The sequence below is a fragment of the Aythya fuligula genome, chromosome 1 (genome assembly GCF_009819795.1).
Source record: "Aythya fuligula isolate bAytFul2 chromosome 1, bAytFul2.pri, whole genome shotgun sequence".
Taxonomy (NCBI): Eukaryota; Metazoa; Chordata; class Aves; order Anseriformes; family Anatidae; genus Aythya; species Aythya fuligula.
In genome coordinates, this window is record NC_045559.1 from 150,656,185 (window position 1) to 150,672,143 (window position 15,959).

The window sequence follows — 15,959 nt, forward strand, 5'->3', positions numbered from 1 at the left end:
TATTCTTCAAGCCAATTTGTCATCAGCGTTTTTTCCTTAGGTCATCACCAAGAGTTAATTATTGTCAAATGCAGTATGAATTTCCATAAATCTGAACTAAAACCATTGCCCCCTCTGAAGACACCTCTTTCAAGGTTTCACATGATAATATTGAGCATTACTGGCTTGGCCAGTTTTGAGCTAGTAACATCAGGGTAAAATAGTCCACATGTTACTAGTAGGTCAGTCAGACCCTAGAAGTTTGCAATGCATACCTCTTCACTTGGTAAGTAAGGTCTGTTATAGACTTGAAATAAAAATGAGATGTAAAGGATGGTGGTATAAGGAATGACCTGATACAAGTAGAGCCCCCAAAAGGTGTTTAGCATCAGGAAAATATACTTCCATTTCATTTAGTTATTCTAGTTTGGATTGTGACTGCATTTTGCATGGAGTGCTGCTTTCCTAATTCAGGGCGTATATGGCTCTAGCTGTGTAAGGTGGCAGATGTCTGTGGATATCCTCCACGAGAGAGCTGGCAAAGGCCAATTTGTGTCACTCATCCTCCCTCTGCCATGTAGGAAGCTGGAAGGAGTATTAGAGCAGTGTACTATGTTCTGACACTGCTGGAGTGACAAAAGCCTGCTTTAGGCCCACGTGTGGTAAAGCTCTGTCAGACTAAGTGACTCAGGTATTATTCTCTAGTCAGCAATTCATTTCATTGCTTACTTGATCTTTTGGGTGAATCTGCAATGTTAAATATCTGGGGGAGGGGGGGGATTTGTTTTGTTTGTTTTCATTTAGAGTGCCTCAGCTGTAATAAACACATTCTTAATGCAAAGAAAAAGAAAAATGTAGAATTTTAGAAGGCTTTTCTGCTCTCATGAAATTCCAGTCTACTCACAAAGCAAATGTTCAACTCCCTTGTGTGTTTCCAAACACTGAAAGAGTTTGGATTGCCAAAGGGTTGTCCTACACTGGTTTTGAGGGCCCTGGAAGTATTAATGCCCTGTGCCATCCACATTTATCACACTGTTGTCCTGGACACTGAGAACCGTCATCCTGCATGAAGCCAGATGCTGGCATTAGAAGTGACTCACAGTAGATGTAAGAAATTCTTCACTGCTGTAGCTGACTGATGGCAGCAACAGGACATTTCACTTGAGACTGCTTCAGCACAGCTAATCGTACGTCCAATTCAATATTAAACTCAATTTTCCCGTCATGCAACAGGCTGACAGCAACATCAGAATATTTCTCTCATCTTATTCCTGCACAGTTTAAGAAACGTACATCCAAGGGCTGAAAAAGGTCAGTAAATTAAACAAGAACAAAACCTGGCATTATGTCTCTTTCAAGTTTGCAAAGAGAATTTTCCATGGCTGTGTGCTCTGAAAAGGGCTGTACTCCAAATGACACACTGCTAATCTGGTGATCCAAAATAATTTTTAAGGCTTGGGTAAGTGCTGTGGGCTAAATTCAGCTTTTTCTTACACTTCATTCCAAATGTCCTACAGAAATTTGTAAAGAGACAGTGAAGACTTGTGGTCAAACATTACAATAGAGGTGCAGCTGAGCCACTTCAAGGGTACAAATCCAAATTAAATTCTGTGATGCAAAAAGAACAAAATAAGACAGATGAAAGTAGGGGGGAAGCTGGGCACAGTAGGTGTGTGGGCTACATTGATCTCCTAAGGATATTGCAGTCTGTTGCTGAGAGGCCAGCAGGAAGGAAGCTTATCATGTATGGTGTTCATGACAGGTGAGCAGCTAGATTTTGCAGTGCTAAAGAAAAAAATAAGAAAGTAGCCCATTCAATGTTTCAAGGCACAGTAATAAATATGTCATAAAGGGTCACACAGCTAATGTAAATCCAGTTATTTGTTCCTCCAGGAAGAATATTTTGTGCTTGTATATAATGAGCTTATATTCACCTTTGATACCAAAAAGTTATAATAGAATATGAAGCCACAGGATGCATATATGGTGCCCATGAGCAGCCCAGTCCTGGGATTTAAAAGTAATGAGTTTCTGGTTCGGGTCTCCTCAGCATAGTGTTTTTGCTGTGCGTGTGCTCACATACTTGCGTCTTGCAGGCCCTTTGGGCTTTCTGTCTTTCTGCTAGCAACAGGCTGCTTCTGACATTGCCTGCCACAGCCATCTCCTAATCTCCTGCCTCATCCAGGTGTTGCTGCCTTTATATAGCCAGTGCATAGCTTGTATCCTGTCTGGACCTCTTTCATTATTATCTTGGTGCTAAATTGTGATATGCAAACATAATACTGTTAGCTAAATTGTCTACTTTCAGTTTAGCTGAGAGGGGAAGGCAGCATTTAGTAACTGACAAGAAGCTTTATTGAATGTTACTGAGCTTATTATACTACTGTTAGCATATTATTTACATTTTTGCATTTTTTTTTCCAGAATTAAATATAGCACTGGAAAACCTTTTTATGAGTATCCCAAGATACAGACTGCAGACTGTAATGAGAAAATATACATGATTATACATGTATACCAATACCAAAGTGGTTTATGTATGTTTATTCTTCTTCTAGTACCATTTTTCTTTCCTGATTTTGTTTTTGCTTTTACAAAGGGAGAGAAAAGTGCATTTTACAGCCTGATCTACTATTTTTTTTAGCAAGTCCTGTCACAATTGAGACAGCATACTTTTTGTTACTATGAAGGAAATTTTGACACTTATTAAAAATACAGTGTAAAATATGCAGAGAGACTAGCTGTTTAGAACTTGTGTGAAATAGAAATGTAACAGATAAGATGCTACCTGTTTTGAATCATACACTTAAAAAAATGCATGCTTGAAACCAGTAGTCATGTCTTTTATTATCTTATCCTGATAGCATGCCTTGTGCTTTAAAAATAAAAGCAAGACCTCATTTAGCCACTCGAGTTTTAGAGACTTCACTGCACTTCAGGCATTGTTATTAGCCAAGGCTTGTTATGTACATTTCTGCCTGTCAGGCTTTATCTCCTAAGCCTCCCTTTCTTGGTGGGAATACATAAGCATTTTTTGTGCCACTAGGGTCTAAAGAAAGCCAGTTGGAATTAGTGTTGAACTGTCCTCCGTCTCCAATGTTAACAGTGAATCACAGATTAAATCCAGATGTTAAGATGGCAAGAGGCACTCCTGTTAGCTGAATGCATGCAACTGTGCAAATTCTCCACTCCACTGCAATTTAAGTGGGATCCAAAGAGAATGAATTTTAGCAAGTCTGCTAAAACTCTGAACAACTGCTGGTCCTTGCAGTCTTCCATATATACTGTACTGTGTTCTAATTTGACCACCAAAAACAAACAAACAAACAAAACAGTAGGTAAAACACAGTAGGACTGTAGTTAAGTCAAGACCTTAAGCTCCTGGCAGGGTTAAACATAAAATGTAAATATGTCTTTGTCAACATAGCCTCAGCTCACTGAAGACCGAGTTAGTATTTTACAAATATGTGTAGAAGTCTTCTAACAGTTAATATATCCTTACAAATGTAAATGTATATGTTACTTACTTCTACTATAACATTTTCACATTCACAGACCCCCATATTTTTTTCTGGGGCATTTTAAGCTCCCTGATATTTGTAGGAGGTGCAACACAGCAGGGAGCAAACAATGCAGTAGATTTCTGGAGTGCTGTGGTGGTAACTTGCTAACACACAGGCTAAGGAGATGATGATGGCAGGTGTTCTGGCTGGACCTCTTACAAACGAAGAGGAACTGGTTGGGTTGTGAGGGTCAGAGCAGCCTTGGCTACAGTGACCACGAGATGTTGGAGTTCAGGGTTCTGCAATGAGAGAATAAAGCTAAAAGCAAGGCCACAACCCTGGAGTTCAGGAGAAACTTACTCTGTTTGGGTATCTGCTTGGAAGAATTCTGTGAGATACAGTCCTGAGGAGGAGAGTCTAGAACAGCTGGCTGATTTTCAGGGATCTTCTGCAAGTTTCAAAACGTTTCATCCCCAGATGTGGGAAATCAAGCAAATGTGGCAGAAGTCCCACGTGGATGAACAAGTAGCAGCTGTCAAAACTCATACATAAAAGGAAGCACACTTGAGGTGGAAGCTGGACCAGGTATCCCATGAGGAATACAGAGCTGCTGTCTGAGCAGAGATGGGGTACTGCTACTATTGGGCAGAGATGGGAGTCAAAGCCCACGTAGAGTTGAATCTGGAACATGAAGAGCTTCCATGGGTACAACAGCAGCTAAAGAAGGACTAGGGAAAATGTGGGCCTGCTGCTGAATGGGTTAGGGAAGCTGGTGACATGGAAACAGATGAGATACTTTGTGCCTTCTTCACCTCAGTCTTGATGGGTAAGACTGACCTTCAGGAAAACCAACTCCTGAAACCCATGAGAAAGTTTGAAACCATTAGTGGAAGGGGATCGGGTTAAGAAACATCTAAACAAAATGGACATACAGAAGTCCATGCAATCTGATGGGATACACACATGATTACTGAGGGATCTGGACAATGTTCTTGCAAGGCCACGCTTCGTTCATTAACATCCTCTTTAATGACTTGGATGATGGCACAGAGTGCACTTTCAGCAACTCTGCAAATAATAGAAAACTGGGATGAGTGGCTGATCAACAGATGGTTGTGTTGCCATTTTGCCATTCAAAAGGTCCTTGTTAGGTTGGAGAACTGACCCAACAGAAACCTCAAGATATTCAACAAGGGGAAGTGCAAAGCCCTGCACTGAAGAAGGAATAAACCAGTATAGGCTTAAGACCAATCAGCTGGAGAGCAGCTTAGCAGAAAAGTCCTTGCAAGTTTGAAGGGACAGGTTGAACGAGTCAGCGATGTGCCACAAAGAAAGCGAACAGCTCTCTGGGCAACATTAGGAAAAGTGTTGCCAGCAGATTGAAGGAGGTGATCCTTCCCTTCTACTCAGCACTGGTGAGGCCACACTTGGAGTGCTGGGTCCAGTTCTGGGCACCTCAGTACAAGAGAGATGTGGACATACTGGAGAGAGTCCAGCAGAGGGCCACAAAAATGATTAAGTGACTGCAACACCTCTCCTGTGAGGAAAGGCTGAGAGAGCTGAGACTCAGCTTGGAAAAGAGAAGACTTGTGGAATCTCTTGAATGTCTATACATACCTGAAGGGAGAATGCAAAGAAGGTAGAGCCAGCTGGCTTTCACTCTATTCACCACCACTCTCTGGGCCCAGACATCCAGACAGTTTTTAACCCAGCAGAGAGTGTACCTGTACAGGCCATGGGCTGCCAGCTTCTCCAGGAGAATACTGTGGGAAAATCCCATGTCACTTGTCTTTCTTGGAGTAAAGGCGGTGATGAAGATAGAATTTATGTTACTTGATCCTGAACAACAAGTCAGTAAGATCTGCATGAAGAAATCAAAATGGAGTAGTAACCAAGGGGAACTGAGTAGTTAGAAATATGGTTTAGGCTTTAAACTTACTAAAGTAATATATATCACATTACATCATAAACCTCCAGTAAGAAGTCAGTTGGCAAATAACAAACTGAAAAGTAAATATATATATATAATCTTGCATACATAAACCAGCTGAAGCAATATATTGGAATATTTTTAAAGATTAATAATTTAGAATTGTGTAAAAAAGCTATATAAAACATATTATTATAGCTGATTGTATTTTGACAGTATAATAAAGCTTTATATTGCATGTGGTTGAGTCACTTCGATGATAAAATTTTCTTTTTCTTTTGCAGAAAATGATGAGGTCATCAGTGTTTCATATGTTCATACTAAGCATGGTGGCTGTAGATGTGATTGTTGCTGCTAGTAACTACTACAAAGGAGAAAATTTCAAGAGACAGTATGATGAATTTTACCTAGCTGAGGTGAGTATGCTGAAACAACTATCTAGATGTTTTTCAAGATAAGCTAAAGTAGAAAATGTGAATGTCAAGCACATTTAAGTACGTAATTTTTTTATTCCCTTAAGCATTCCAAGAATTCTTTGCTAACTTGTTCAAGTTCCTCTGTCTGACAATGTCTGACAGCCCTATTTTACAACCTTTTGAAAGGTAATTTCCTCAAACAAAATGTCAGTGGTAATGAGCTGAGGCTTAAGTATAACATTTGCAGGCAATGCATGGCTGCTGAGTTGCTATCTTTTTGCACCAGGACTGTAACATCCGTAAGAATTTAACTTTAAAAAATGGCAAAACTCTGTCTTTAAATATTGTATTTCTTTCTAAATCATCTTTATTTGACATATATGTGTCTTCAAGATGGTCCTTGAGCATAACCAGAATAGTGTTGCGAGTAGCCTAGCTTCAGTAACCTCAAGAGCACAATGCAAAGGAACATTTATTCAGTCTTAAATTCAGTGAAGGAGAAGGATGTGCTCCTGAACCAGTGTAGCAGAGGAAAACAGTTTCTTTTTACGTGGCGTTTTGGCTGAGAGCCTGCTTGACTCTTTAGTTTGTCAAAGATATTGCTGTAGAGCATGTGCTAAAGTGCCTAGAACATTGCTTACATGACTTTTTAGTTTTTTAGTTTAGTTCAGTTATCAAAATAAATAAATAAATAAATAAAAGTTTTGAATTATGTGGTAGTAATATATAGGTATAGTTTCAAATACATTTTTTTCCCAAATCAAGAGTGAAATCAGTACTGTAGCATTCCTTATCAACAATACTTAATTCCATGAGCACTATGAATGGTCACTTTATCTGAAGATAAAGCTACCACTGCTGAAATTCACTGAGATGGGTTCTCTGAAGATGCTGATCACTGTTGCCTGGATTGTACATGTCTAGCTGTGTGGTTACTGCAGTTCCCCTGACTTCAATAATTATTACACCGTCCTTTGGAGCCAGAGGGTCCAGTTGAAAAGAAGATGCCCTGAAAGTAATTTATGGCCTCGCTTCCTGGGGCTGACATTCTTAGGCTAGTGCACTTGACAGCATGTTTTGACTTGTGATTCTGCTGCCTCTGGTATTGCCTTCAAGGCTGACAATGACAATGGCAGAAGAATTGCAAGTCGAGAAGTTTGATGGCTTGTACTCCTGGGGTTTTAAATGTCTAAATAGACTTGTGAGTCATGCTCAAGTGCTCAACTTTAAACCTGGTAGTGCTTAACATTATGGTGCTTAATGCATCTCATTGTTTTAAGGGAGGTTGAGTTGGTACTCATTTTTAAATTTCTGTTAGTTTTAGAATTTGTGTGTGATCTCTTAAGGTCCTACAAAGCAGAAACCACCAATTCTGAGACAAAAACATGAAAACAAGGAAAAATTAAAGGTAGCACCAGAGTCCAAGCCCTCAAAAGAGTGCAGGTTGCATCAGTACTGAACCATTTCAGCAGTATATCCCATACTGCTGATCAGCAAACGGTAGGACTCATCAGATCTCAAATATGGGATTCACCCTACATCTCAGAAAAACAAGTTCTGGCTTAGTTTCACTGTTTAGAACCAGAATACCAGTCAGAAGGTAGCTAAGTGGTGGCTTCATATTTTCAAATTATAATCAAGACTAAACAACCTCCTCCCAAAGAGTTATGAAACTACTTTGTTCCAGACATTAAACAAGTTCTTAAGAAAAGCCCACACATTTAACATACTGAAATTATCTCAACTTTTAGACAGTTGTCATAGAAAGAATAATTGTGAAATGTGTTAATGTATTATCTTTATTTTATCTTGAGTTCTGAGCATATTCTAAAAACAACATGAATGTGAAAGAATATGATCCTGGGAATAAGATGTTGGAATAAAACCAACAAAGTCTGGATTCTCTTATGATAACCCCTGCAGGGTTGACAATATTTTCACTTCATAGAAGTGAAGACAGTGAAACTCATTTTAATCTCCAGGACAAAACGAGTAATTAAATCAGCATTAAAGCCTGAGACCATGAACTTTTCATGGAAGGCATTTTTTCTTTATGCCCAGGATACAGCAAGTGGAGTCTGGATTCTTAACAAAATAACTTTAATTCTATTTATATTCAAAATAGGAAACGCTGCATGTGCTATTTCTATTTTGGCACTGAATATATAGTATAATTATGCTTTTATTAATCAGTGCTAGAAATACTCTCTTCCACGTCTATTTGAAGTCTAGGTTTTGGGCTTTTTTTTCGATAGAAATACTTGCCAGGGTTTTATACTTCAAAATGAGTGTATTGTGTAGATTAGTGTACTAAATTTCTGACCTATGAACAATGTCTCATTTTCTTTAAGGATACATTTTTCTGTCTCTGCATAGCTTAGATTGATCAGAATACCAATTTATTAGTGAGGAAGCTGTCAGAAAAATAATTTGCTTATATTCTACGTGTTTACTTTTCTATAAGCTAAAGTAGTCTGGAATAGGGAAAGGTATTCTGCTGATCTGTAAGGCATACTTGTTTGTTGTCCATTTGGCTTTTGTTTCTTTTGTTGTTTGTTTTTTAACCTGTGATTCTTTCACTATAGAACCTATAAAAATCAAATAACAACCCCCTAGTATTTTATGGCAGGTGGTATAAAATGCAGCATCAGAAGAGCCTAAAAAATCCTAAGAAACAGGAGAAACTGATAAGGTGGTTTCATTTCCTACTCAGTTATTGTGAATCTTATTATTCACAGCACAGTGTGTACAAATAAATTGTTTTTAAGAGCCTTAAAAAGGCTGCATACTCAAAGAATGCAGACTATTCCACAGTGGCTGTGTTGTTTCCTTGGTGAGGGAGACTGGTTCGTGCAGGATGCACTGCTGTTGCTTTATATTTTTCATTAAACTGGTCTGGAGAACACTTTCCCTTCAGAGACAGCTTACCAGAGCAGCCAACAGCAGTGAGGATTCCCTTTGCTTAAGGAAATAGCCAGACAAGTTAAAGCAAACACATCCAGCAGATGCCTTTTCCAGAAGTCATCCTGGAAGCTGCTGGCTTAAGGAGCAGATGCGGTCTAAAAAAGTAGATTCATTCTCATGGTCACAAGTTGTAGTGGCCTATAAATGCACTACTATGTCCATTTAAACTAAACAGACAAGCCTAAGTTAAGTTATTGAGATATTCAGTACCAAGAAAAAAATCCTGCTTTTTTGTTGTTGTTGGAAAAAGACAGTCTCAAAAGAAAGCAAGGCAAAGGTGAGGCAAAAAGAGGGTAGAAATGAGTTCTAAACCCAGGTCCCATTGGTTGCATGATTTAGTATATTCAGTAATAAATAAGAATTTGGGATGCATTTCAACTTAGATACATCAGCCCTGCAAGGAAAACAAAGAGAGACTTTTAACAGGATGAGTCAAGAAAACAACATAGTATGTGAGAACTTGGAAAGAATAGAACTCCAAACTCATTTTAGTAGTTGTGGCTGAGGATGTTGACTTTACCTGCTCAGCACCTAGACAGAATAGTGCTGAATATTTGTCTTTATGCCACTGCATAAACTGCATGTTCCATCAACGGAGGCTACACATTAGAAGTCTTACCAGGCACAGGTGGGATTCCTACAAGTACTGTTTTAAAGGGCCTGAAAATTGATGCATTAACACCATAAAGCTTCCAGGTGGCTGGGTGGGAGGCAGCCCTCAGAGAGCAGCCAGGTCGTTCCTCTGTTGCCTCACTTGCCTTCCACCCTTATTTCATCATTCAGAGCAAGGACAACCAGGCGTTTTGGCAAAGTTTGTAAACTGGTGGAAGGTGGCCACTCATGTGTTACACCTGTTTTTCCTGTGCAGGTCTGTTCTGGTGTCTAAGGTGAATCTGCTTTTCCCCTGTCTCTACAGCAATGGAAGGAGTGATTTCAGTTTTTAAAAATGTCTGTAAAATTGCATTGCATTTCACACCTAAGAAAAAGTTCTACTCAGATATTCTCAATCTTCTCCTGTAATTAATTACAAGGAAGGAAAAAAAAATACAAGCTCTGTCAGCAGGAAGACAGGTGTATAAATGTAATCAGATGTTATGCAAACCATTTGATACATTTTTAAGTGCTAGTGGTTTGAATTCGTTTGACAAGCATGTAAAATGCAAATGATCCCGCCCACACATTTTTAGAATAAATTAAAATACACTTAACATCATATTTGTTAGTCTTGTCCCTAATGGGAAGGCTATGTACTCTGAAGTATGTATGGTGTATTTAAATAGTATTGTTATTCCACCTGCTCTGAAAGTGAATTCCAGCAGCTTTCTACTCCCCGTTCCTAATTTGCCCCCCTTACTCTTTTAAGACTTAATTAGATCTGTTTTACTTTAGAAATGAGCTTTCATTTTAAAATTTTTGATATAGCATTTTCCTTGTGTTTTAGATTGGGATTTTCATGTGGAGGAGTAGTTTCTTCAGATTTGGCATATTATTCTCCTGGAGTTCTTTGAACTATAAAGGCTGAAAAAATAGGTAGATACATTCAAGAATATGAGCATCTTGTGTACACTAATGTGTGTATATATGAAATCACACAAATATTTATTTGCAACAGTTGTTTCCTAATTTAATGAAAGGTTTGGAGGGCTATGAAGCATTTTGCCTTGATTTAATCATTCAGAGGATATTTGAAGACTGGTAATTGTTTTGAATGCCTTGAGAAAGCCATGTAAGTATAGATGGTAGCACCACCCATAAACAGCTATATGGTCTAGAGGAATTAGCATAGGACATACACTTCAGTGTTTGATTTCCATCATTATTCCTTCTTGTGATAGTCCTGTACACATAAAATATGTATATTTTTAATTATCTGTCTCAAAAACAACATCTTTCATGTTGATAAATGTATTTTTGATGGACTGATTTTAAATAATGTAAGTACATAAGGCAGAATCCCAGAGACTGTGACTGTCAGATTCAGAATTCAAATATTAGTCTCTAATTTTGTTACCACCTACCAAATCCAATAAGCCTCAATGCGATCAGTTAATCTCTCCATCTTTTGCCATAACATTCTGTAATAAAAAAGACTAATAATACTTTAGCTCAAAGAAGGCTTGAGCTGTACTTTGTTAATGTTTGCACAGCACTTGTAAATTATTAGTTGTATATAGATACCACCTAATGTTATTTTAATGGCTCCTTTATGCCCCGAAGCGTGTTAAGGGTCAGAGAGCAAAGCTGCTGAGAGAAGGAAAAACATCTTTTCCGTCTTGGGTTTCTTGGCTGCTGGGAAATGAGGGAGAGAATATCTCAGAGTATGTAGAGAAGTAAATGAAGAAAACAAGTGAGAAAGAAATGTGTCTAGCCAGGATGGTTTTTGTTAATGAGAGAAGAAAGAGAGTAAGTTTTGAAGATATAAATCTATACAGAATTGTCTCACTTTTTTGAATATCATGCATTTCACTGTGTAACTATTTCAGGAAAGGCCTCTGTAAGAACCCCACGGGTTATCCTTTTTTTTTTTTTTTTTATCCTATCCCTCTGCTCAGCTTCTTTTATATCATCTCTTTTTTAAAATTGTGAAAAAAATATGCCAATTCTGGATTGAGCTTGAATTTCCTCTTTTTTGTTTTTGTTTTAATGATTAAGTCCCATCATCCTTTTTTTTTTAACCTGTTTCAGTTGTTTTATTACTATGGAAGTTTTTGAAAATTTGAAGTAGCAATTTTGATCTTACCAATGTATATACATATCTTAAGGGAGGTTGTTAACACGATGGGGGCAGACTCTTTTCACTGGTGCCCCATCATAGGACAAGAAGCATCGGGCACAAACAGAAATACAGGAAGTTCCATCTGAATATGAAGAAAAAACGTTCTGTACTGTGAGGGTGACAGCACTGGAACAGGTTTCCCAGAGAGATTCTGGTGTCTCATTCTCTTGAGATACTCAAAACCCACCTGGACGTGATCTTCTAGGTGACCCTGCTTGAGCAGCGGGGATTGGACTATATGATCTCCAGAGGTCCCTTCCAACCTCAGCCATTCTAGGATTCTGTAGTTTTCAAACAAGACACCTTCTAACTTTGGTTTCTTAGATCTCCTAATTTTTTTCAGACAGCTTATATATGTTGCTTCACATTTTGAAAAAAAATCTCTTCAGGTTTTCCTTCTTGTACATGTACACAAAGTGAAAAGTTAATTGGATCTGTCTATTATTTCATACCCTCCAAATTGTGACATCTACATGTCTGGGTGTTAGGACATCAGAAATTTTCACAAAGTGTACATTTTAAGGAATGATATGGGCAAAACAAACATGAAAAGACAACATAATATATAAAAGAAGTCTGATCTAAATTTAACATTGTGGTATTAATCAACAAATTTACAATTTGAGCATAGAACTCTTGAAAACTTAGGTGTCAGATTGTACAACTGTTTCTATGAGTAAGTCAAATTTTGAACTATTTATAAGGGAAGCTGAATAAAGAATTTGACTAGTTTTTTGGCACCACGGATGTAATTATTTAAAGGAATAGTATATACATGATTTGTCAAAAGTTTATTTTCATTATATTATCAATTAAAAAATCATTTTAATGGTTATTTATCAATAAGTGTATTCACAGAAAGCTTCCAAAATATAACAATTTCTGTAAATTTTTCCGAAAATGTAAAAATTCATTTCAGTTCTATATTATTCATAGTTGACCAATGAACAAATAAGTGCCATGCAATCACAGAAATTTAAAAAAATCTATTATTCATTGTTTATTATGTTTAGAGAATGATTGTTTTTCCTAATACAATGAAGATCTTTATTTTTACCAAACAAAACCTTTATGGATGTTATGACATAGAAAGTTTTAATTGAACTCAGTGGTTTGAACATATCTCTCTCCTTTTATGTATTCGTCTAGGTTGCTTTTACAGTTTTGTTTGATTTAGAAGCTCTCCTGAAGATCTGGTGTTTGGGTTTTACGGGATACATCAGCTCATCTCTTCACAAGTTTGAGTTACTACTTGTAATTGGAACCACTCTTCACATTTATCCAGACCTCTATCACTCTCAGTTTACATATTTCCAGGTACGATCATCTGTGTTCACATTTTACCCTAAATACCAATTAAAAACATTATCCATCAAAAGGAGTATATATTTCACTGTCATTTACTTATATTCTCAGATTACTGATGTTCTCACAATATTGACTCTTGTTGAAAATGTCTTTAAAATACCAACTAAGTCTGTTTTTAACTATGTTTCTTGTGTGGATTTACAGAAAGAGGATTAATTCTAACTTTGTCTAGCAGTCCTGCACCTTTCTGTTTTCAGTAACTCACATTTCTTATCTAGGCTGCACTGTTCAGTAGGTTCTGGATTAGTTTATTCCTCGTCCTTCATTCAGCTTTGACCTTGCATACAGCTGCTTATTTATCACCTTCCTATAGAGTCCACCACTGCTTTCCTGGTTTCCATCTCTGACACCTCGACAAACATGCTGTTGCTCCTCCAAATCTTAATGTCTACAGCAGCCACATCTCTAACCAAGACAAGTCTTCACTCCAGTCATTGTGGGTTTTCTCCAGAACCATTTTAGAGTTTGATTTATAGCTCTCTGACCATTCCTAATTGAGAGGGAAAGTGTGTTGAGGCTCTTCACACATTTTTACTTTGGGGAAGAGTAGGGAATAGAGACAGGGAAAGACTGATTAATTAGACTTCTGAGTTTTTCTTCTGCAAACCAATACAACCAATTCCCTGATCAGCCTCATCAGAGTGCTTAGGGTTGCGCCAGTTGTTGAAGAAGGTGTTAAGATTCATTATAATGTGCTATATTCTACACTGCTGAAGAAAGTGATTTTCTTTAATAAAAATAAAAAAAAAATAAAGGATACACGTCATGTTTGTCCGTTATTTAGCAGTGGATTGTCATGATGAAATATTAATAATAAGTAAAGGCAAAGAATGAATGGCCTGACAGAATCCTGTTGATATATGTGATTAGCTCCAGCAACACCCAGTAATCAAGTGAGTACACTATGAGGGTGGCACTCTCCCCAGGTGTGAGTTGAAACATAATGGCCTTTTCAGACTTCTGCAAATCCCATCTTGTATTCTTTCTAAACGGTTCTACAAACCTGCTCAAGAAGGATTTCAGAATTTCAAATTCTATTTTTCTTTCACCTAGAACCATTTGAAGGCTTTTACATGGCTATACTTTTTTTTGCTGTCCAAATATGTGATTTTTTAAACTTTTTTTTTTTTATTATTCAAACTTGGCATGATATTCCTAACATATAAGAAAGGATGCATGTGCAGGAGAATGCCTTTGTACTCCTGTGCAAAAGCACCCAGGAAACCTAACTGGGAGCTTTCAGTTATATTAGTTAGCCACTTAGTTAACACATTGGTACATAGTTACTAGGGCAGGGCCCGCTCACATTTGTTGATTTCTTTCTAGAATTTTAAAGTATAAATTATGGGCACTTTGGACTAAATACATAATATTATCACTAAATCATAGGACTGAAAGTATAATTAAAATGTAGCCAGATGTTGGTAATAAAATCATAAAAGAAGTTATTTATTTCTAATGATTTTAAGTAGTTTCCCTTTCTTTCTTTCTTTTTTTTTTTTTTTTTTTTTTTGGTTGGTTGTTTTTTTCTTCTCTAAGTACTTACTTTTCTGACAGAAAATTTCAGGATATGATTTTTATCAAAATACATGTGTATAAGAGACATACATTTTACAAGCAGAAACAGTTGCTATGATGAACGATTTAGGTTGTCTTTTGCAATCCAAATCCCCAAAGAGGCGGATGACAGTAAGGTTGGAAAATACTTTACCTTTGATGTCAGTGTGTAAAGGAAGTACACACCATATTCTCCAGCAACTAAGCTTCTTGGCAAACTAGATAACACATTTTCACATCATCCAAGGTCAAAAAGTATTTTTCACTTGGATAAATCTTGATGGTAGGCAGATTTCCAGGCCTTTAGATATTAATAATGACAGGTTAAATGTGTTCCTTGTCAGCCAACAAAACAGGTTACTGAAAACACAAGTCTTATTTGACACATTCCAAGATAGTAAGCAGACATATTATTTTCCTTGTCTAGTCTTCCTTAGCATATATTTCAGTCTGCATTATTCATTGGCTTTCATCATTCATTACCTTTTGCCAGCACATCATTTGCTCTTCACCACATTGGCTACTGTCCAGCTTCCCACCTGTCTTTCTTACAACATACAACATACTCGCTGTATGTTCATTCAAAGCACTTTGCAAAGCTGTCTGTGAAAGAAAATGTCTATGAGTTACGGCAAAGCACCATTCTGTGGCCATTATCTGTAGAACATCTCATCAGTGGACAAATGGCAGAATTTGCATATTATTGCAGATATCTGTAATAAACTGGCATTCTTATGCCAGTTTATTAGAGATTTAAACAGAATTTGACCTACACTGTATTGAAGAGAGTATTTGTGTCTGGGAAAATATTGCTGAGTCATTTTCTGAATAAATATCACTTTTAGGAAATGCAGCTATTATTTGGGACAGAGCAGTGGTTTCTCTTGTAGTTTTCTTCTTGATTCAGTTTTTACATATTTTTACATTTAATCCAGATAAGGTGCCTTCTGCATCTTTCATATTTAATACAGCTTGCCACCCAACTACGTGGAATGAATAAAATGTTCATTACAATGTACTTTTGCTAGATTTAATTTGTTGCCTAATGAAAATAAATGAAAAATACAGTATCAATAAGATTAGTGTGTTGCTTAAAGGTCAATTAAAGTTCCCCAAAGGAAGGGAAAAAAATAAGGCAGTTAGTAAAGTTTATCTAAAACAGTTCAGAATACAGACTAGCATGAAATCTTCACTCCACTGGGGTAAGTGTTAACACTAGTACTGAAGAACATTTACACACAAAGTAGATATGCTAGCATTTACACTGCAGGTAGATCTTGTAAGTAAAGACACCATGTTTAAATGTTCATAGTAGTTAGAAATCTCACTAATGTCTTTGGCTGTCACTGTCTTAGTAACCAGTTTTATGTACTTAGATTATTTGTAATGTGAATACATTACCAACGTGTTTAAGTATCTCACCTTATTCTAACAATGTGAAATTTAAGCTGTCTTAAATATTGAAG

General features: G+C 37.1%; 1 protein-coding gene across 2 annotated transcripts in view; it reads left to right on the forward strand.

Annotated features, from left to right (window-relative positions):
* The window catches only part of NALCN (sodium leak channel, non-selective), a 230,825-nt gene that overhangs the window by 116,861 nt on the left and 98,005 nt on the right, over nucleotides 1–15,959 (forward strand). For both annotated transcript variants that reach the window (XM_032197441.1, XM_032197449.1), the window contains 2 exons: nucleotides 5,697–5,828; nucleotides 12,718–12,885. In XM_032197441.1, coding sequence (XP_032053332.1) covers nucleotides 5,697–5,828; nucleotides 12,718–12,885 — 300 coding nt within the window. The remainder of the gene's footprint in view (nucleotides 1–5,696; nucleotides 5,829–12,717; nucleotides 12,886–15,959) is intronic.